At 39.6% G+C, this 22,334-nt stretch overlaps 2 protein-coding genes across 4 annotated transcripts in view; one reads left to right on the forward strand and one right to left on the reverse strand.

Annotated features, from left to right (window-relative positions):
* Positions 1-348: 348 nt before the first annotated feature.
* gucy2f (guanylate cyclase 2F, retinal) lies at positions 349-12,800 on the reverse strand. The gene is made up of 19 exons (XM_032512319.1): positions 12,212-12,800; positions 11,336-12,149; positions 8,479-8,780; positions 8,037-8,391; positions 7,333-7,417; positions 6,643-6,739; positions 6,372-6,497; positions 6,026-6,106; positions 5,735-5,911; positions 5,385-5,541; positions 4,783-4,932; positions 4,477-4,625; positions 4,178-4,341; positions 3,894-4,086; positions 3,614-3,788; positions 3,034-3,132; positions 2,854-2,948; positions 2,666-2,751; positions 349-1,934 (listed from the first exon to the last, which is right to left on the reverse strand). Exons 2-19 carry the CDS (start codon positions 12,075-12,077, stop codon positions 1,853-1,855), a joined length of 3,315 nt encoding a protein of 1,104 aa, XP_032368210.1. The 5' UTR covers positions 12,078-12,149; positions 12,212-12,800; the 3' UTR covers positions 349-1,852.
* Positions 12,801-16,831: 4,031 nt separating this feature from the next.
* tsku (tsukushi small leucine rich proteoglycan homolog (Xenopus laevis)) overlaps positions 16,832-22,334 on the forward strand; it is a 13,174-nt gene continuing 7,671 nt past the window's right edge. Inside the window, exon 1 of one of the 3 annotated variants that reach the window (XM_032512333.1) lies at positions 16,832-17,260. Coding sequence is in view for 1 of the 3 variants with exons in the window: in XM_032512330.1 (XP_032368221.1) it covers positions 17,206-17,220 (15 nt within the window). In the remaining 2 variants the exon portion in view is untranslated. Of the gene's footprint in view, positions 17,261-17,348; positions 17,738-22,334 lie in introns of those variants that run through there. The other 2 variants (XM_032512330.1, XM_032512332.1) reach the window with 2 other exon arrangements.

Here is a 22,334-nt window from a genome sequence, read left to right on the forward strand (position 1 = left end):
CAGTTCTAGCACAGTAAATACAAAGGTGTAGTTGCAATGCAACATATTGACAAAACAATATAAATGTGTAGTTTTAGAGGTGAACTTTATAAAGTTTAACTTGAATACTTCTCTCTTACAAAATGATGCAATCGCATTTGTGAGAAATAAATGCCTGAAGGATTTCTCTGTAAGAGATGTAGCGCCGCCTTCTGGTTGCAAAGAGGAAAGGAACCGCACACTGTAAGGAACGGCAAACAATGAAGGTGTTACAAATTAATTATTTAATAACTTAATTATGCCTTATTTACATACACATGCACATACTTCGCATTGCAGCAATAAAATAGAACACAGATAATGTATATATATATATATACATATATATATATATATAGCCCAATATGCATGTTTCTGACTGACTCTGCTGTTGTTTTGCACACCTAGCATGAATCAAGATGCTCCTATAGTCAGCATTGAGATGATAAGATGCAGGGGATTTGAGATGTCACATTTGGGTCAAAACAATACTTTAACAAATACATTTCTATCACATAACATATTTCAATATTATTATCTATTTAGTTTGATATTATATTTAGCTCTCAGCTCTCAGGTATTCTGTAATGCCTACATGCTTTTTTTAAATAAACTGCAGTGAACGTGTTGCTTATTATTTTTTACTCAAAAGCACATACTGTATGTTGATAAATAAAATTAATTCAATGCTTCTCAGAAAATATAATATATAATATATTTGAACACTGGATGGCGTTCTTCAACAGCTGCACATCTCTCAGATTCATCATGCGTGGAAAACTTGTTGATTAGTATAGTGCAATGTCAGCTGTTGGGGAAACAAGGGGACACCACTTCCAGATGAGTTTAACATTGTACAAACAGTTTGCTCTCTCCTGATCTCAGAATCAAACTTTTAGGGATTTGTGTACTTTGACGTCACAAAGTTAATTGTTTTGTGAAATAAATGAAATTTACCTGTGAGCATCGACACAGAGATTATGTTCTAATGCTGACACGCTAAAGACAGCTTGTAAACTTGTGATGACGGAAAAGAAACAAGGTTTTTAAAATGCTGAAATGTAGAAAGGATTGCCTTTGGAAAAAGCAACACGTTTTACTAAAGGACCTTAAAACTGTATTGACTATAACAGAAAAGAAAAACATTTTGTTGTTGCATTGTCTTGAATTTCCAAGTGCTGCCACCCTTTCATTAGTAAGAAGAAAAGTTGACAGCTCAAAGAAATAGTTTGTGGCAAACAGTTGGGCCTGACAGACTCTTTCTAGTCATTCTAGAGTAGAAGTGAATGTCTCTTTCTCTCTTCTGATAATTATACACAATAGCAGCCTTTGCCTCGGACTTTGGAGGGCTAATTACATGTAATATTCAGCCATAGCTAAGTAAAATCCTCGGCCTCCCAACTCTATCATGAGCTTTCATGGGAAACTAAAAACAGACATCATCACCAGAAAAAAAATATAACATTTCATTTTGAAATAGGCATTTCGGACGTAGAATCTTCTGATGGGTGAACCTCTGGTTGCCTTGAAATAAGTGACCACTTAGTGGCCGGTGAGTGCCTCCTTTATTGAGGCGCGGTTCACCTTCCCTGCGCTGCTGGCAGCAGGTCTGTAGGCAGGTAATGCGACAACTCTCATTACATTAGCACCGTGGTGTACTGCTGCGCTGGCTGCAGGCAGATTAGCCAGTCGAACGGGCAATCCTCTTAAACAAGTCTGCATTAAGCCAAAGTGAGAAGCAGGGTGGTGCTCTCTGTCTTCCTCTGGATGTGTCCTCCTCTTTTCTTCTCCTCTGGTATTGTTCCTTTCACATCTTTCCTTCTCTTCCTCTCATTCAGTTCTTCTTGTCCACCTGCCTGTTGGCCTTGCGAAAAAGCGTCTTGATCTCTTCTGTCACCATCTCCTGCCAGTTGTCCCTAGTGAAAAAAGAGGGTGGAGTGTTATACAGAGACATTTGTTTTAGTAGTAGTAAGCAGAGCTCTCTGGTATTCAAAGACATGGAGACACCATTAAAGCAGACAAAAAGCACAACAAATGCTGCCTAAAACATAATAAAATAAATGAATTAATTATGAAAATGTGCCCAGCCAGCCACAATAAAAGAGGGCTTTCCCCAATCTGCTTAAGATGAAGAAGGTGATAAGATCAAGAGATTAATGAGACAAGTAGATCACATTTCAGGAATCACTGAGAGAGGCCAGACTCAGAGGTTGCATTTGGTCACATCCATAGACATCGAACTGACAGCCACAGTGACATATCCACAACACAACACCAGCTGGCATGCAGGTCTCTACCTCCTGTATTTGGTCTAAGAAGGTCAAGCCTTTTTTTCAGCTTTCTTTCTCATGTACGCAGCTATATCCTCAGGGTCCAGCCCGTGATTGCCTTCCCTAAAGTAACATTCAGATAGATTTGCACGAGTAAGTTGCAATTGTATCACAGCAGGAGACAGTTACAGAATGGGTTGTGATAACACTAATGAAATGTAACATTGCTTAAAACATGTGTGCAAACTGCACTATGAGAACAGGTGATTATTTCTGGTCCAACTCTCATGACATAAAAAATTATCTGTACACATGTATATTTTTAGGATTCAGCCATACGAAAGATACAAGGAGCAACAGCAGTTTGAAGCTCTTACCCTGGTTTGATCTCTGGCGGTTTTGGCAAAGGCTTTGTAAAGTTGGTTTTCCCTACAAGCCAGTATGTCTCTTCAATACCTTTACCCTGAAAAAAAAACAAAAAACAAACAAAGGCATGGATTTATAGAACCTGAGACTATCTCTGCTCATTACCAAATAATGAGCTAAAATGATTGTAGACTGTTACCTTTAGCTCTGTCTTGCCTCTGACATCTATTTTATAACCCTCATTAAGAGAATTGAGGATCTTCACAGTGCTCATATTTACATGGATTCTATAAGCTGAGGGACAAAGAACAGATAAGAATGCATTAGACCAACAAAACATCAAAACAAATTATGGTGGGTTTGTGTACACGAAACTCACGCAGCCCAGTGGATTCCATACGAGAGGCAGTGTTGACTGTGTCTCCAAAAAGGCAATACCGAGGCATAGTCAGACCTACCACCCCAGCAACACAGGGCCCTGAAAATACAACACAAACAAAATTGAGTGAGACTGAGAACATTTTAAAGCCCAATTTAATACCATTCCTGTTGTACAATTTACTAAGCGCCGTCATGAAGCTTAGTATCCCCAATCTTTGCCAGCATGCATCAGCGCTGTCATTGGCAGTAAAAGTATAACTTTTCATACAAATGTTAAAATAAAATCACTGATACAGGAAATATAGGCGTGATCACCTGTTGAAGACAGCTGGTGCAGCCTAAAAAATGTTGTTTGTCAGTAGAGCTGATGTATGAGAATGTCTCATCCGTGCTGCACCATTATTAGATAACAGATTTAAATAATGCAGACAAAATAAGGTAAGCTCCACAGTCAACCTCATATTCACTGTGGCAGAATACAGTATATATTTCAATCTGCAACGAGCTGTGCATCATCTCAACTGGAGCATAAAGTTAATAATGTTAACAGTGTAAAGGAGACTTTTGTACCGTCTCACCTGAGTGGATTCCTATGCGTATCCTGACGGGCACGTCTGGCATGTGCCGCATATGGAAGGTTCCTACTGAGCTGAGAATGTTCAGAGACATATTGGCGATCTCAGCCGCGTGCTTGTTGCCGTTTCTCTTTGGCAGACCCGATGCCACCATGTAAGCATCCCCAATGGTCTCCACCTAAATAATGTCAACACATTCATTTGGATATGGGCACATCAGTGTGTGTCTCTGTGTACTTTTGTGTGTAAGACACATGCTGTCAAATAACATATATATACTGACCTTGTACACATCGTGGTTACTGAGCACGGCGTCAAACAGAGAGTAGAGATCATTGAGAAGGTCGACCACCTCGATGGGATCACTGAGCGAGGAGATGGTAGTGAAACCTACAATGTCACTGAAGTAGATTGTCACGTGGTCAAAGTGCTCTGGCTGCACTGTGGCACCAGTCTTCAGGGCCTCAGCTACAGAACTTAAACGTTACAGAACCAGATGGTCAGGCATTCTGTTTTAACTAAATGTTTTGTCTGTGTGTGTGTGTGTGTGTGTGTGTACAAACTCACGGTGGTAGCATCTCTGACAATAGTTTTTCTGTTCTCTGTTTTTCCAACTCCAGCTCCTCTGTTCTCTCTCTGATGAGGTCCTCCAGGTTAGAGCTGTACTGCTCCAGCATCCTCAGCATGGAGTCAATTATGTTAGTCTTCTTACCCTTGTTGATAATCTTAAACTATTCATGAAAAAACAAAACACAGATGCACATTAAAAGCTTGGGTTTAACGTTCTTTAAAGTGGTTCATTTGAGTGGGTTGACAACTGTGAGGTTGGAAACAACAAGGCCACATTGGTGTCTCCAAAAATGTACCCTGTCAAAGATTTCTTCAAATGTTGGTCTGCGTTCAGGCATTTCGCACCAGCACTGCTTCATAAGCTGGATACACTCCAGAGGAGCCTGGTCCGGGGCCACATTGGGGCGACACATCGGAGGAGGCTTCTTCACCTTACGGATGATCTCTGGTAAGGAGATGGAGGACTTTTAAATCAAAATGTAGTGAATATTGGTTCCTGAAATCAACATCCCAGTTGTCTCAAACTTTAAAAATAAATCTCTATGAAATGTATCTGCTTCTCTTTATCTACAAGTCCTCTCCCCTGATGGATACATACGCACCCTTGGGCGGTAGACCCAGCATGCAATATGGTGGCCCTCTGACCACCACCTCTTGAAGAATAATGGCAAAGCTGTACACGTCTCCCTTGTAGGTGCCTTTACGTGCATTTGCTGGGTCCCTCAAGAACTCTGGAGCTGTCCAAAATAAATCTGAGTGAAAATGAGAAAAGATTTGTTAGCAACATGATTCCACTCGTTAACAACATGTATGATTTTGTGCGTGTGTTTCTGTGTGTGTGTGTGTGTGTGTGTGTGTGTGTGCACAATACAGTGCACAAGTTAAAACCCTTTATAGCAACACCAGCACTTTTCCTTTTCGATCACCCTACAGGTTGGAAGCGTAATTGTCCTTTACTGCTGTCTCATTGGAACTACAGATGCGCTACCCCTTCTGGCAAACTTGCATAATGTGGTTATAGCCAATAGAGAGACGCAAAGTGAATGCAGAAGTGCCGTTCACCCTGTTATAAGTTGATGAACCACTGAACCACAATTTTGGAAACATTGTTTTAAGATGCAAAAGAATATCTGGTGTTGCTTTAACCTCACCTTAACACCATACCTAAAAAGCTAATGTTTTTTTTTTCCAGAGCGGAAGGTACCTTCAGGTGGAGGTTCTTCTGTTGGAGCTTTCTGAGACTCCAGCAGCTCATTAAAGCCATAGTCAGTTATCTTGAGGACAAAACGCCCGTCTACCACACAGTTACAAGATTTAAGTCTGCCGTGGGGGAATTCTCTGTGGTGAAGATATTTCATACCCTGGAGGCACAATATGTTCAACAGTGTAGTTAATCATACAGGAAATACAGCAGGGATGTTGGTAACACCCACTGGTTAATTCCGGTAATATTGTGCATATTTAGTACATACATATACATACATTCACACATACGTACATACAGTACATACATATACATACATACATACATACATACATACATACAGCGCTTACCTTGATGAGGTCGAGCACAAGCGAGGACTTGAACATCCAGTCTAATTTGACGTCCTCGTTCCTCAGTAGGTCTTGTAGACTTCCCCGTGAGCAGTGCTCCATCACCACCGCAAACATGGAGCAGTCCAAAAAGAAACCAAGAAACGGGTTCACATTCTCGTTTCTCAGGTCTTTCATCTGAGAAAGCAGATAGACATTGATATCATATTATACCACATTGTTACCATACAAGGATACCGTTTTAATCTACAGTAGTTGTTATTACTGGAACTGTAGTTTTCGGCTTTTTACCTTTGTGAAAATCTTGGTGGTGCTCTGCTTCACTTCTTTGAACTGTCCCTCCTCAAATTTCTTTAGCCACACCCAGTCACCCTGGAAGAAAGGCCATGTTTTTACAGGACATACAATGGAAATTACACATTCTAAACAATTTTGTGAAAAAAATAATGGGTTGACACTTTGTGGAAGATATGACAAGAACATGTGTTCTTTATGTTGAGTATGTACCATCAGAGTTGAGAGCCTAGACAAGGACACTCTTCACACACTTTTTCACATACATACTTTGCTTTTTGACATACTGCGAACACACACAGGCTGAAGCAGCAGGTGCAATGACTCTTTCAGTGTTCCCTACCTCGTACACAGCTACATTGGTGGTCTCATGAGTCACAGTATGCATGCTGTTCACAGAGTGCGAGCAGTTTGCAGATTTCTCCTCTAGAACACTCTTGGATTCACTCAGATCGTCTAAAGTAATTTTCTGTGGGACATCAATTTGATTGAAACAAGTTTCATTTGAAAACATTTCATTCAGTAAATTTTCACAATTTTACATATTCTGAACTAAAATGCAATGTGTTTTTCATGCTGATGACTGAAAGACATTAATGTTGCATGCTGCTTACCCTTTTGCTAAGCTGAGGATTGATAAAAGTGAGATCCTCTAAAGTCAGGAGGATTCGATTGGGACCTTTGACCAGCTGAATTTGTTGGAGTCTCCTCCTGCCAATGAGATTTAGAAATAGAGGAGAAAATCAGTTCAACCAATGGCAGTGGGTTTCCTAAAACTATCTCAAAGATCATCTTTGGAGCAAAGTGAGATGATAACCAAGAAAAGCCTGTCCTTATATGAGAACTACTTCTAGACTCCTGTTAACATGATGTAAATGGGAAAGTATTAAATAATGGTCAGGAATTTTGATTTCAGCAATCAAGTATCTACTTTTGGAAAATGCAGTCATATGATTTCAATAGTATTGTTTAACGTACTGGCTTAAAGTGCGTTTAAAGTAAAGGTTACCCAGACTTATTACTTTCTTTTGTTTAAATATGATTCTCTTTACTCCAGAGAGGGTGATGACTCATGCTTTCAGGGACCTTTTCCCTCAATCTTGCTTTGTCATTCTCAAGCATTTACACGGAACACCCACTATTGTGCACATCAAACCATAGAGTGCGTGAATGCACCTTCTCTGACACAAAAATCCCTCTCCTAAAAATTGGTGGGAAAGACAGAGGGAGAAAGTACAGGACATAAACACAAGAGTTAATTTGTTTGATAGAGAATGTGATCTGTTTGTATTTACAGGCTGTACCTGATATAAAGACTTATAAAGAGCCCTCCCATAGCCAGAATGAAGATGACAGCAAACACCACTATGATGTAAATGACCTCCACACCTGAGGATGACAACAGGTGATGACATCATGGGAATTGGAAAATGTATGGAGAACATGCCAAAAAACTGTGAGAACTTAAGACAACACATATATCCATGTGCACCAATATATTCCCACACGATGACTATGAACATTCACACATGCCAAAACTCAGTGAAGGGAGAAGTATTTAAATCCTTTAGTTAAGTAAAAGCACTGTAAAAATACTCTCTTACAAGTTAAAAGTCTTGCATTGAAAATTTTAGTTAAGTAAATGTATGTAAGTGTCATCAGGGAAATGTACTCAAAGTATTAAAAGTAAAATGCAGAAAAATTATTGTTATTAAAAATTAGAAACGATCAAAAGTGTCTCATTGACTAATCATTTCAGCTGTACTTGTAGGCCGTCCAATTTATAATAAAACATTGTGTTTCGTAAACTACATGTGTTTTGTGTGCAAAAACTAAAGCTGTAAGATTAATGTAGTGGAGTAAAAAGTACAATATTTCTCTCTAAAATGTAGTGGCGTAAAAATAGAAAGTGGTATGAAAAGAAAGTACCTCAAATTTTCACTTCAGTGAAGTACTGTAGTAAATGTTCTTAGTGGCATTCCACCACAGCCAAAACTAAGGCTCTTACCTCCGGTGCAGATGGCATTCTTGTCAAACCAGCAGCTGGAATCAGACGGTGGAGGAGATCCTCCTGGAAAATGAATGGACCTCCCAGCAAAACTAAGCACTCCGGACATTAGATCCACTAAATGGGTCTGGTACAGCTGGCTCCCCCTGTTGTCAGAGTCCAGGATGATGTAATTGGTCTTAACATTCCCACTAGTGTCCACCTTGACCTTCTTGTTGAAGCCAGTGAAGGTTATGTTTTTTGTGAAGTACGCTAGGTTTGAGCCTGAGAGCGGCATGCCTTCTCTCCTGGCGTTGTGGATGGACTTGGCCAGTAGGTAGATGCTGTCATAGATGGTCCCAAACAGTGGGTTAACCTACAAGGGGCACAAAAAAAGACATGATGTTTGATCACTTCACGGTACTTATGAAAATGGGAGTTTTAAGACAGACTTGGTTTCTACCTTTTCTGGCCGCACATCTGGCGTAATTTCCTTATTCCTCTGGGCGGCAGCAAACGCCTCGTTGAAGGACAAAGGCTCAGAGGCCATAGTGATGGTGAGCACAGCATCATAGGCCTCCCTCAGCCTGCTGTTATTTTGCAGAGGGAAGTAGGAGACGTTGGTGTAGGGCACGCTGTAGTGGAGGGTGTCATAGGGCACAAACACATACTTCCCTGAAGTCAGGCCCATTGTCTGTGCTTTGAGAAGAAAAGTGGCCTGCTTCTCCCCTCCAACCAGGATTGAATGCATGCACATGATGATGACTGATGCACACAAGAAAAATGACAGTGAGGTTTTGCGCAACTCTTTAGAGTGATGACATGATTGAACTCGGTGTTATAATGATGTAATGTGTCAGTAGGTGACAAGTGGACAAATGCAGCATTGCGAAGAGTGCAGTAATGTCCTCTTCAAATGAAGTGACTTTAATTTATTCCATATGTTAACAACATACCTACATAATTGAGTTACAGGAGTAATTGTATATAGTTGCATTACTTTGATTCTTGGACAACTCAACTGAGCTTTATTTCTATAGCACCTTTCATACAAACACAGCCCACAGTGCTTCACATGGCAAAATTGAACACAAACAACAACAACAAACCAAAAAACAACAATAAATAAAAGTTTGCAAAACGAAAAATTACAAACAGCAAAACGTTAAAATCTGATGAATAAAAGTCAATAGAATAAAATAAAATAAACACCAACGATGAAAAAATATGTAAAAAACACATACTCCAAATATTTTTTTCTCTCTTTTCTTTTTTCTTTGGTATTATTAACCAAGATAAAAGAAAATAAAGAACATATAACATGTAACTTGATATGACAACACTACAATAAAGTTGAAAAAAAAAGTTACTCCAAATGGACAGATGCTTCTGAAGTGACAAAGCATTTCCGTCCATCACGTGGTCCCATTTCAAATCATCTTATTCAGTTCAAGAGTTTGCCAGCTAAGGCTGTCAAAAATGAGAAATCAATGTGCCCTGTAATTTAATCTTTCTCCCTTCCTCCCTGTGCTCTAGTCAAGGCACACAAAATAGAATTGATTGTGTTTAAAACAAACACATTTCGTTGCTGCCCTAGTTCCCCTTAATTACAAGGTGAAATATGCAGTGTCAAAATGGCTTCCTGGTCAGATGGTGCAGTGATAAGCCTGTAGCCTACTGAAGAGGATGGGTGCCGCTTGGATGTAAGAAAATCCTGGTAGAGCAAATCAGGACAGCTGATGGTTTGATATTTTGCAGTTATGCAAGTCGTTCACCTACAGTCGTGATACATACAGCCCTGTCTGCTTCCTGTGTTTTCATTTACAGGTACTGCATCTTCAAATCCACTACTTATGATAATGTAATGGTTGATTCATTGTGATATTAATGTACTTTGTGATTATCTCCTCTGGTGTCACTTTAATACAAGACACATCATAATTGTACATGTAATCCCTGTAAGTATGGAAGGCCGTTTTATTCAATATTATATGAATAAATAAATTCATAAGTAAATGAATAAATACATCAATACATCAATACATAAATAAATATGACTTTAAAATACATCATGAAAAAAATAAATGAGGCAATAAATAATTAAATAATTAAATAAATTTTAATATTCATGTAACAATGAATCAATTAGTGAAATATGTGAAAAGGTTTTACTTTCAACAATTCATGGTACTTTTGTTTCATTTATTTAATTCAAGAGACTGTTATTTGATAATTCCACATTTAATTATTTCCCCTTTCAATATATTTACAATTATTGAAAGTCAATCGTGTTTTTCCGTCAGGTTGGCGCCAAAATGGGTGACTGTGTGCTGGGTAGAGCCCACGGCTGTGTTCTGAATGTGAGAGATAGTAGTTTGCGAAATGGTCATGTTATTTAATCTAATGATTTATGTACAGGTCACGTTAATGTTGTTATTTTTGTGTGTTGATTACAAATTTTGAAGTAATGTATTTCAATGGGAAGCCTATTTCGTGATCACAGAACGATTACGGTAGCGAGTAGTATCGAAAAGCCTAAAATCCGCGCAGGGAGGTTGGTCGGGAGGGTCGATGGGTCAAACAACACAGGACTTTCACACAGGAGACCGGAGATCTTTCCCAGCGTGTTGCAGTTCCTTTCTTCTATTATTCTCTTCCTTCCGTCGTTGTCGGCGTGTCCTGCGTGTGACGGTTCCATTCCCTGTTTTTTTTTTTCCGGCGTGTTTTGTTTCATTTTCCCGTTGTCACGCCTCCCAGAGCAGCCCAGTGTCATGGCAGTTTGTGAAATGGTCACGTTCGAAAATGGGGACATGTACACGAAATAAACGAGAAAATCGTGACATGTAAACACAAATCAATAAATCGTGAGACCGAGTTGGAGATAGCCACGCCCCCTGATTTGCATACAATTATTGGAAATACATAAAGAGGGAAATCAATAAACGTGGGATTAGCAAATAAAAGTCCACGGAAATAAATAAACATGGATTTATGAAATAAAAGTCTCTTGGAAAAAATAAACATGGACTTATGAAATTAAAGTACCATGAAATAACTAAAAGTAAAACCTTTTGATATATTCATTTAACTAATTGATTAATTGTTGAATGAATATTTACATTTATTTAATTATTTATGTATTTATTGCCTCATTTATTTATTTCATGATGTACTGTATTTCAATGGCATATTTGTTTATGTATTTATTCATGCATTCATTCATTTATTCATTTATTTATGTACTTTTTCATTTATTTAATATTGAATAAAATTGCATTCCATAGTAATGTAACTTGTGTATGTCAGCAGCATAGACTCACCATTGATGTTTCCTGCAGCCTGGATTTTCCTCAGCGTGCTCTCCACCTCCGTCTCATTTATTCCAATAGACGTAACCAGGCCAACAGGAAGCCCCTTCTCTCTGAGAGCAGTAGCAACCCTCACAGCAGTATCCCTCCAAATGTCCTCATTGGATGAGACCACCACAACACTGGCCCACCTGAAGTGTTTGAACACGGTGAACAACACCTCTGTGGGTACCGGCACCGTCCTGGCAAAAGTCGGGTGTCCCATGAGCTGGTCCAGCTCATAGTTAACACAGCTGTAAGAGAAGATGGCTTTGTCCCAGTTCTTGGCCAGCAGAGAAGCTGCAGTACAGTATCCCGGGTTGGATGGGCCCACAAACGCATCCGCCATCTGCTCATAGTAAATAAACGCAGTGAGGGCTCTGGATGTTTGGCAAGGCTCCTGGAGGATGATAAAGTCCATTTTCAGTCCCAAATCCAGATTTAGATCTCCATTTATCCTGTTTACAGCGAGCCTGGCGGCTGTAGCAGGCAGGGCCCTGTAGGCTACCGTGTCGCAATTCCAAGGCCCCATGATCCCCACTTTGAATATTAAACAATGGACGCAACAAGGGAACGTCAACACTCCGAGGAGGACCCATAACAGAAAGTTGTAAAAGGGCAGTGTTGTTAAAGTTAGTCTGCTTTTAACTATTGGCATACATGGATGGTTAGACTCCCAAAGTGGCCCTCTGAAATTTAGATGAATATGTTGCATTGTTCTTCCAGGGTGTCAAAGATAGTGAATATTTGTGTTCACTAAAGAATTATCAATAAGACCAGTGACAACTGCAAAACGAGCAAAGATAAGATTATTGACAATTTCTCATTTTAAAATAATTGGCTATTGTAAGTTGTTTGGAGCCATCAGGACAGCTTCAGGGTCCGACGAGACAATCTTACACGTATCCTCTCAGATCTCCTTTTCTGTATCCACATAAACTGTCACCTAACCATCCCAAAATCTTACCTAGACACCCGAGGATCCACGGTGTCACTCCGGTGAAGACACAGCCAAGTCATTGTGTTCGGATTATGGGCTGAGAGTGACAGGCAGAGAATGAACGCTGTGCCTGTCGCGTTTGGAGACAACTTCAGCACCCTGGAGAGCTACTTAGGTCCCGATGTGAGCGCCTCTTAAGGCTCCTGTGCGTTTTTCACAAACACTTCTGTTCACAGGAAGCATATCTGAAGAAGGACAAAGAAAATCACCTTTGCCCCCGGGTTTCCGTTCTTCATTGTAGATCTTCAAAAAACAAAATATATCACATATTAAAAATTCAAAATAAAATCTGCTGCAACAATGAGCACCCTTCTCCAAAAATGTGATATTTAAAATGGGAAGCCGGTTTTGACGTATTAATATAGGATGACAGTGTCCGCTGTAGGCACATTCAATCAAATCCCTCCAAAGTGACCCAGGACCAAAACGTAAGTGTTACCCTCTAATCCTTTTTCAGTGAGGCACAAAATAAGAGGATTGAAAACAGGCCTTAGTCTACTCTAAAAGCCTTGTTATCATGCAGGCTGGTGAGACAACAAGGCCTCTCCCCTGGAAGTCACAAATCAATTATATATACTCTATACTGTATATATACAGTACATGTGTATGATTGATTTGTGAGAGGCCTTGTTGATATGATATATTATCATAAAATTACTAAATTGCTCCCATTGCCTAGACCACATGCATAAAGAAATCCTTTTTTAGTACACACATATTTCCTGATGTGCAGAGTGGGGTCTTGCCATGGAGACACCTCAGCTATATTGCATAAAGACATCTCAACCGTGCTTTAATTGGCCTAATATGCCAACAGTACAGCAGGTTCCACAGTAAATGGATTTGAACCCTGGTGGAATGGTGGTAATTAAAGATAACGAAGGGCTCTCCCTGTGGGTCCCACGAGTCCTGCTGCTTGTTTTGCCTGCGTCAGTCTTTTTTAGACTTCACCAGGTGAAGAAGCCTTGCCTGGCAAATGAGTCAAAGCTGGTTGCCACAACATCAACCCCGTTTGGCAATGTTAAAGTCAAAACATGTGCTGGATGGATGAATTAACAGAACCATATACTATGCACTGGTAATGAGTAAGTGATGTTTATTATAGAAAACTCAATTGTTTAAGGGAAAAATACTTTAATGTAATTCGTCGAACCTTAGCATCACTACTCTGTGTCCCATTAACAATATGCTTGAAGATAAACTGAGTTTATCAATGTGTGTGCGCTTGTGAGAGAGAGAGAGAGAGAGAGAGAGAGAGAGAGACACTCATCTTACCCTTCTGTCTCCTTTCTCCTTCTGCCTGTCTCAGTATCTGTGCATGTGTGTGCGTGTGTGTGTGTGTGTGTGTGGGTACAGTATGTTTGGAGGACATGACATATGTGAATTCTGACTATTAAAGACAACAAGCCAATGAATAAAGATATAGACATGTTGCAGGACTATTACTGTACATGATATTGTGCACATTGAGCTGGAAAGTGATTTCACCTTTGTTGACCTATATCTCACATAAGCTGATTAGCCTCTTATACGTAACACCTTGACACCGCTATCCTGCACCCAGCAATAGGGGACAGAAATGACGACTCAGCGCTCCGTCCACCCAGTGAGCTGTGAACACAACACATCTAATGCTGCTCCTGAGACCAGCTCTGTGCTTGGTTTTAAACACCGTGGAAGGAAACACTTGTCTACACAAGCAAAGAAAATTGGCGCTTGTACTGCAATGCAAATTTCCGTGCCTACTGACAATGAAGTGCTATCTCATCATATAATTCAAAAAGTTAAATAGGGAGTAAATTATAACCAATAACATAAGACACAACTCTCTATACACTATACCGTGTGGATCCATAGACTGTAAATATAGTAACAGTGAATGTGTGGATCAAGGATGATGGGAAATGCAGTGTGGGTAAAAAAAGAGATAGATGACACACCATGTCCTTGGACTGATAAATTAGTGTAAATGACAATATAAGGGTAAAAAACTCAAGTTAAAGGTAAATAGAGACACCAGGGAACAAACGGGCTTTATATTAATATGTTGAAGTCAGTCACACTTTGCATAATTCATATTAAATTGAAGTCACCATAATAGTCCTTATCTTACATTTTCCTTATACTAAAATAAATAAGGTTTAACCAGTAACAAGAGGTGGGATCTGTCATTTTACTGACAAAATAAGATCAAATTGATTCTATTCAATTAAGTGACTGTTATTTTTAATTAAGGGGAGTATGCTTCAGGGCAGTTTTCAACACAAATGTAATTACAAATTATTTGGGCTCAGATAGATTTTGAATGGCATTGGTCATTTTTGAGACATCATGATTTGATAATCAGTAGGCATCTCAGGCCCATCTTGAATATAATTTACATCAAGGTTTATAAAGAGCTACCAAAATACTTGGTGGTCACAATTACTGTGCAAGTCATAAATGAATGCCATGATACTAATGCTGATAATATGGCACCCGCGCTAACCTCTTGTTCTGTCAACCGTTTTTTTATCTCTTGCTACGTTTATCAAAAGCTCTCATGAGGTTAAAAGTGAGTTAGTTTCTCTCAATGGCTTTATAAGGCTTTCACTGTGCAACTACAGAGCTCTAGTGGAGGTTGTATTTAGTTCTGGCGCCATCTAGTGGAAAGGTCTCACTGTAGCTTATTTTGCAGTGGGATGAAAGTAGTGGATCTATTCTCTATGAATATCTTATCTTAAAATTGACCTCTGTGTATGCCCAAAAAATAGAATAACCCCTCCTTTTGACCTAGATTAAATATGGGTATTGTCCATAACACTCTCCCTTAACACAGGAGCACAAGTCAGTTAAGGAGAGCTAAGATGATCTAGGGACATTTTTGTAACTTCCTTAAGCAGAAAACATCTTTTATATGGTCATTATTTTAAAAATGAACTTGCTGTAAAACAGTAGGCTACTTCAATATTAACACTCTCATTTTACGTTAGCTTAATCAACACTTAATGGGATCAGTGTGCTGTAACTAAAGCAACAATAAAAACAATTTAGCAAAGTTCTGGAAGAATTGAATGGAAGTGATAGGCTAATGTTTGTAGACTAATGTATATAGTAATGCATGTTTAATTTGGTCATTGATATTTAGGATATTAAGATATTCAACCTCATTTATTATGTTTTTCCTTTCACAGGTTATGAGTTTTTTTTGTTCTTTTCTTTTACTGAAACTGTGCCCTGCATTTTGTCCTGCGTCTCTGTCTTATCTTTATAGTCTTGAAGAATCCAAGACACTACAACATGTAAGAGGTGTGTTTATGTTACCTACATGTGTAACACCAAATTGTATAGTTCAAATGGGTTCCCCTTTCCATTACAGCTTATGACATGTGTTTTTATTTGCGAGAACACAATCATCTTTCTTTCTTTTAAATTTTGGCAAAACTATGCATGTACGCTTGAGAATGCAAGTTTGAGTGAATTTGTAGGCCTATGTACTAGCCTACTGCACTGGGTGTTCTGTCATGCTCTCATGAGGGGAGATATGGCTAAGTGTGCAGATTAAAAGCAGAGGCCCCACAGTGTTGCGTGAGCAGCAACAGATGTTCACCATAATTGCTCACACTTGACCTCTGTGTTTCTCCCCCTTTAGAACTTGTTACAATATCTCATCTAACATGATGTAGCCGAATGTCTCCACAGATTTGCTGGCCTGTGACAATAAATGCATTGTGCATACATTGTCCTGGTATAGGCTGTGGTTGACTCTCCAGATAGTCCTGTCTAGAATAGTTTGGAAACGATTTTCTGAATTTTTAACTATTTTTACCCATTATATTATAACGACCTGTTACTTAATAAAACTATGTGGATATATTATCAAATTACTTTACATAAACCTGCCCTCTTTGAAAGGTTTGCTAACTAGCCTACACAGCCTATGCTCATTTTTGTAAGATGGAGAACCAAGACAGAGGCTATGCTATGCTGCATAGGGCTATCTGTTTTGCAACATAACAGGAAAAGTCTGTTTCCTTTCACATCTTTTTAATCAGTTTCATCAAAATGTGAACTTTGGGCCAAATCAAACAACCACCGCCTTGTTGCGCAACGCTGTTTAAGCTTTCCTTTTCACGTTGGTTTGTTTATAACGTCTCCACTTGAGTGAGCGCTAACAAGCACCGTCAAAATTAGCTACCTTTAACAGTGGTCCGAGACAGGAAAGTAGCCTACACGTGTTGGCCTTCAAAATAAAGGTGCACAGATGGATTGCCTTCATATGAGACAATATTTGCTGTGACAGTTTCTGTTAAATATGAGTACCTAAAATTAAAAAAGACAAAAATATTTACCTTAACGCTAGCTACACTTGATGTAAAGCTGTAACGCTAGCTAGAATATTTTAGCTAGGCTAACGTTAACATTACCAGCTAAAATCACCATAGCAACAGTAGCCAACTATGAAAACCTTAACTGGCCTAAATCACAACATTTAATATCAATAGCGTTTAGCTAGACTATTTATTGCAAACATTCGCCAAAACAAAGAGTAAAACCATAACCAAGCTGCTTTTGAAACCTTTTGTTTTGGAAAGCATAGACAGGAAATGCTCTCATTTTGTACGCTGGAGGGCTTTACGATGGTAAAACGAGCCGAAGACGCAGGCAAGACGTTATGGGATGAGAACAGACGAGTGTGTATCAGTGTTTCCAGCTACTGACAGTTTATTGTGACGCAGAAGACACGCAGAAGGATCCGCAGGGCTCATGTAGACCAGCAGGCAGACTAACCACCGGGACACGGGAGCGCTGCGGGGGTCTGGAAAATGGGAGCGGTGAAGTGAAAAGACGGCCAAAAGTCTGGATGAAAGGCACCAAAGTAAGTTACTCGGAACATAGGCTGACGAGAAGTTCTGAAAGAAGGACCGTTTTTTATTCTTCTATGGTTACTCCGTTATTGTTCGTCAGAAAGTGTCTGTTAAACTTTCGACTATCAGCAAATAGTTTCCGACACAGAAAGGCAGCAGACCAGCAGACCGCTGTGGGCAGATCGGATTTCACGTTTTCCTCTGTGTTTAAGAAACCGCCCCTGGTGTCCCGTCTGAACTGACCAGACTGTCGTGTGTAGTTACCGCATTTTATTAAGACGGAGAAAAAAACTTTATGGGAGTGTGCAAACATATGTGAATGATGCCCGCAGAGGTGACATGTTAAACTTTGATTGACAGCTAAAAAGGGGCGGGGTTGACGTTAGAGGTGGTACGTGGATATAACGTTACACCTGTGATATTTACTTTGGCATTTTATCCGAAAAAGCTGCAGTTGAGTCCTCAGCTCTCTTCGCTGTTTGCCACGTACGATCTGCAAGAAATTTGATCTGCGGAGGTGCCCATCCATCCAGTAAGTGTATATACCCGCCTCCTGTGTTATAACTTCCCACGGCATGGACGTGGTTCCCCGTGGTAATGCAGAGAAGGCAGTGACACATACTGTATGTCACAATTGGTCCGACTTTTATGATGGGAAAAGCTGCTGGAAACAAGCAAATGAAAAATTGGCATAGGCCTATAGATAGGATAAGTGCTGGTTGTACTTTGGTTGAATAAGCAATTTACTGAAATAAAATCTGCAATGGGAAAAAGTAAAAGAAATGAAATATGTATCAAAATATTAGTTAATGTGAACAGCAACATGTAGGTAAAGTGACAGGTTTTCAATCCTGTATTATTAAGAATGTACAGTACAGGGCACACCATCTCATTCAATGCGTTTCCTTTATTTTCATGACTATTTACATTGTAAATTATCACTGAAGGCATCAAAACTATGAATGAACACATGTGGAATTATGTACTTAACAAAAAAGTGTGAAATAACTGAAAACATGTCTTATATTCTAGTTTCTTCAAAGTAGCCACCCTTTGCTTTTTTGATAGTGCTGCAAACACTTGTTGTTCTCTCAATGAGCTTCATGAGGTAGTCACCTGAAATGGTTTTCACTTCATAGGTGCGCCTTGTCAAGGTTAATTAGTGAAATTTCTTGTCTTATTAATGGAGTTGGGACCATCAGTTGTGTTGTGTAGAAGTCAGGTTGATACACAGCCAACAGCCCTATTGGACAACTGTTAGAATTCATATTATGGCAAGAACCAATCAGCTAAGTAAAGAGAAACAAGTGGCCATCATTACTTTAAGAAATGAAGGTCAGTCGGTCCGAAAAATTGTGAAAACTTTGAATGTGTCCCCAAGTGCAGTCGCAAAAACCAGGAAAGGAAGACCAAGAGTCACCTCTGCTGCTGAGGAGAAGTTCATCCGAGTCACCAGCCTCAGAAATCACAAGTTAACAGCAGCAAGTTAACAGCAGCTCAGATTAGAGACCGGATAAATACCAAACAGAGTTCTAGCAGCAGACACATCTCTAGAATAACTGTTAAGGAGACTGCACGAATCAGGCCTTCATGGTCAAATAGTAGCTAGGAAACCACTGCTAAAGGAGAGGCAACAAGCAGAAGAGTTTTGTTTGGGCCCCAAAAAAAAGGATTGGACATTAGACCAGTGGAAATCTGTGTTTAGGTCCTAGTTTGAAATCTTTGGTTCTAACCGCTGTGTCTTTGTGCGACGGAGAAAAGGTGAACAGATGGATTCTACACACCTGGTCCCCACCGTGAAGCATGGATAAGGAGGTGTGATGGTGTGGGGGTGCATTGCTTGTGACACTGTTGGCCTTTACTGTGTGTTTAAGTAAAAACAATGGAATTGTGCTCAGGGTTTAGCAGTCTGAAGCGTAGCAATAGAAAAACTGAATCTAATATTTCTATGGTCTGGAGTTTTGTTGATACATGAGTTTCAAGTTTTCAAATTTTGTTTATTATTTTGTGTGTATACAATGCAGGAAACTGCATTATTTCTGGGAGATGCAAATATCAAAATATACTTTCATCAGTGGGCCATAGGCTCAGTCTCAATTGTGTTACCTGGCGCTGAAACACCAACCCGATTATCGGCCGTCGGACAGTCTGGCGAGGTCAGTGACTCGAGTCTGTTTGGCGTGTTCCGTGCCGTCGTCAGTCGGAGGAAATGTTGAATTGGAAGGCGGGCAGTCGGACTCATTGACCAATCTGATTGGTGTAGTGCTAACCCGGAAATCACAAACGGGATGAGCGGGACTAACAACCAAGGGTTGCCTCTCCTCTCTAAGCGTAGCTCCCGTGGCGCCATTTTAATGCCAAGAAGCCATCACCTGCAGTTAGCATCCCATTGACTGCCATTAATTTTGGCGCCACTTTGACAGTGAATAATTTGACATCTGAAGCGTTCTAAGCCTCTTTTCTCTTGGCACAGCTACCAGAAGACTTACTACTTTCAGACACATTGCCCATGTCACAACTACGTCGTTGAGCTCAGTTGGAGGCTGCGCAGTAAAGCCTAGCCTTCACCGGGAAAGTGCTTCTATTTACCTTCACTGGTCTCCGACCAGAACAATGGGATCAGTTGGTCCACTTCTTTAACTGTCTATGCTAACAACTCTCAAAATCTGATGAAAATCTTTCAAACTGACCTTTGTCGATCTGAAATGAAGACAGATTTAGCAACTGCATGGCTTATTTCTTGCTTTAAATGTTTTCAGAAACATGTTTCTGTGAATTATTTTTGCAAAATTTGAGATTGTATTTCCAACGAGTCACCATGACGGTCTGGCTTTGAAATTCCAGAGACGCCAGACGCACATGACATGTTTGTTCAATCAGCTGCCGGTTTTCCTTTTTGGGCGACAATACACATCAGTGCCGCCTGCTGTTATGGAGACGTATGCTCAAATCAGCGTCGCTTTGGTGTGTTCCGAGGAACATTTTTGACCAACTCAGGCAGGTAGTCAGTCCAACTGTCTTTTCTGCCGAAGGTCGGCTATCAGGTTGGTGTGTCACAGCCTTTAGGATAGATAATGACTTAACTGGCATTTATTTAAATGAAAATCTTGAGATTGAGATTACAGCTTTAACTTTCAAAAGTTTGTAGTGGCCCCTCTCTGTGTTGTATATCTGCATATTAAAATATGTTATAATATTAAGTTATTATTACTGATGGATTGTTATCTGTCATGTTGTAGTGTATTGTTAAATACTATTGGGTAGTTTACAATCCATCATATTTGTCATCATAGATTGTTTATGTAAACCATTAATCTACAAAAACGTTCTAACCAAAACCATTAGATAAATGTACTTGATTTAAAAAGAACGATGTTTCCCTGAAATGTAGTGGAATAGAAGTTTAACATAGCATACATTTAAAAAAATACTCACATAAAGTACAAGTACCTCAAATCGGTACTCGAATAAACATAGACTGTAAGGTTCAGGCCATTTTGTCCTCCTCTGGTAAGTTACTTTGATCCATTTGAGCAGTCTTCTTGCTTGTGAATGTGTTTACTAATGTAACAATAGGCGTCCCAGTGCTGCTTAATTGTTTTAAAGCACTTGAGTACCATCAATTAATTTAAACTCAGTGTCCTCACTGTGCATTAATTTGGCTTAAAGGTTGTCAGCTTTCAACTTGAAGATTCAATTAGAACAGAGCAGTCTCTAAGACATGAAGAATACATCACAGCACTGGATGATGTTGAACTTATTATGTTTGACATAGATGCAATTAAATCTGGTTAATGTGAGACCATATTTTAGGTTTGGTATGTTCACTCTGTCTTTAGCTTTACATTTGCAGCTTTTGATTACCAGACAGCAGGATCACAGGATGAAAAAGGTGTGAAAAGACTGAAAGTGATGAGTGAAAGGTGTTGAGGTGTAATTTCACAGGCCTTTGCCAATTGTCCACTCAGGGGGTTCGCAGCTCTAACTGCCGTTGCCTTTGAGTAATTGCAGTAGTTAGAATGGGTCTGATTTGAAGGCAGGGCCAGCAGCAGTTTGCTGTTAGTTGAGATTTATTGGTGAGAGGTGGACGGGAACACCTGGTGCTGAAGCAACAGATGGAGCAAAGGATGCAAAGTCAAAATATATTTATTAGTCTCCCTAAGGAGAAATCTCATCTGGACACTTGGAAAAACTGCTGCAAAAGTTACAACAGAGACACACAACAAGCACAGGATTAAAACAATTAAAAAAACAATTGTACAGTAAACCTATGGGCTACTCAAAGAGCTGTGCAAATTGCAAATTACCATTTTCTATACTATCAAAAGCCATCCTTCCTATATTCTTCTTCTGTTCTCACGTACATGACTTACAAACACTCATTCCTACTTCAATAAGTATCCATGCATTCTGTCATAAACATTCATTTATCCATTCCTAAATGTCCATACATTCAGTTAAAATTGTGCATTCATTCCTCCATTCATATCTCTACATACAATCAGTCAAAGATATACATTAAAGAAGTCATACGTTCATCACTGCTCATCAATGAGCTTGACTGAGTTCAATAGCTTAAACTCTGAAGACAACATGTGAGAGTTAAGAGGGACCAATGAATGTGGCTACAGAACCACACAGAGGTGACTAGCTGCTGAAGATCAGTGTGATAGAAAACATGTATAAGCACTTGGTTTTACTGGCAGTTTCCCCATGTTTAGTCAGCATATGGCATATGGCTTCTTTGTGTCTGATCTCTTTGAGGCCTGTAGTTTGCTTGAGGTAAAACAAAACTTAGAATTACAGAGAGGGCGGTGAAGGACCTTATTTTTTTTAATGACAGCTAATCATGTGATACACACAAATTAAGAGTTGAACAGTCGCTACTAAAACTGTAAGTGTACATTTCCACAAAATGCCACATCATGCATTGACGTTTTCACCTCTGTCTCACTTGTGGCTTGTTGTTCCATCGGTGGAATATTTACCTTGTAAAGAGCTCCGCCTGAGATTTGTGTTCTCAGCTCAATTTAATAGTCATACAACTCGCCGATTCCTGAGTGGTCAAAACTTTCAGCTGCAGGGACTCAGGTCTTTAATTGGAACACACACACACACACACACA

Source organism: Etheostoma spectabile, chromosome 3, assembly GCF_008692095.1.
Source record: "Etheostoma spectabile isolate EspeVRDwgs_2016 chromosome 3, UIUC_Espe_1.0, whole genome shotgun sequence".
NCBI lineage: Eukaryota > Metazoa > Chordata > Actinopteri > Perciformes > Percidae > Etheostoma > Etheostoma spectabile.

Excerpts from the sequence above, each read along its gene's own strand:
- gucy2f (XM_032512319.1), bottom strand. The coding sequence starts at position 12,077 with ATGCAACATATTCATCTAAATTTCAGAGGGCCACTTTGGGAGTCTAAC. Across the intron at positions 5,912-6,025 it reads CCACCAAGATTTTCACAAAG|ATGAAAGACCTGAGAAACGA; the intron begins GTAAAAAGCCGA and ends CTGCTTTCTCAG. Across the intron at positions 2,752-2,853 it reads GAGGCAAGACAGAGCTAAAG|GGTAAAGGTATTGAAGAGAC; the intron begins GTAACAGTCTAC and ends TTTTTTTTTCAG.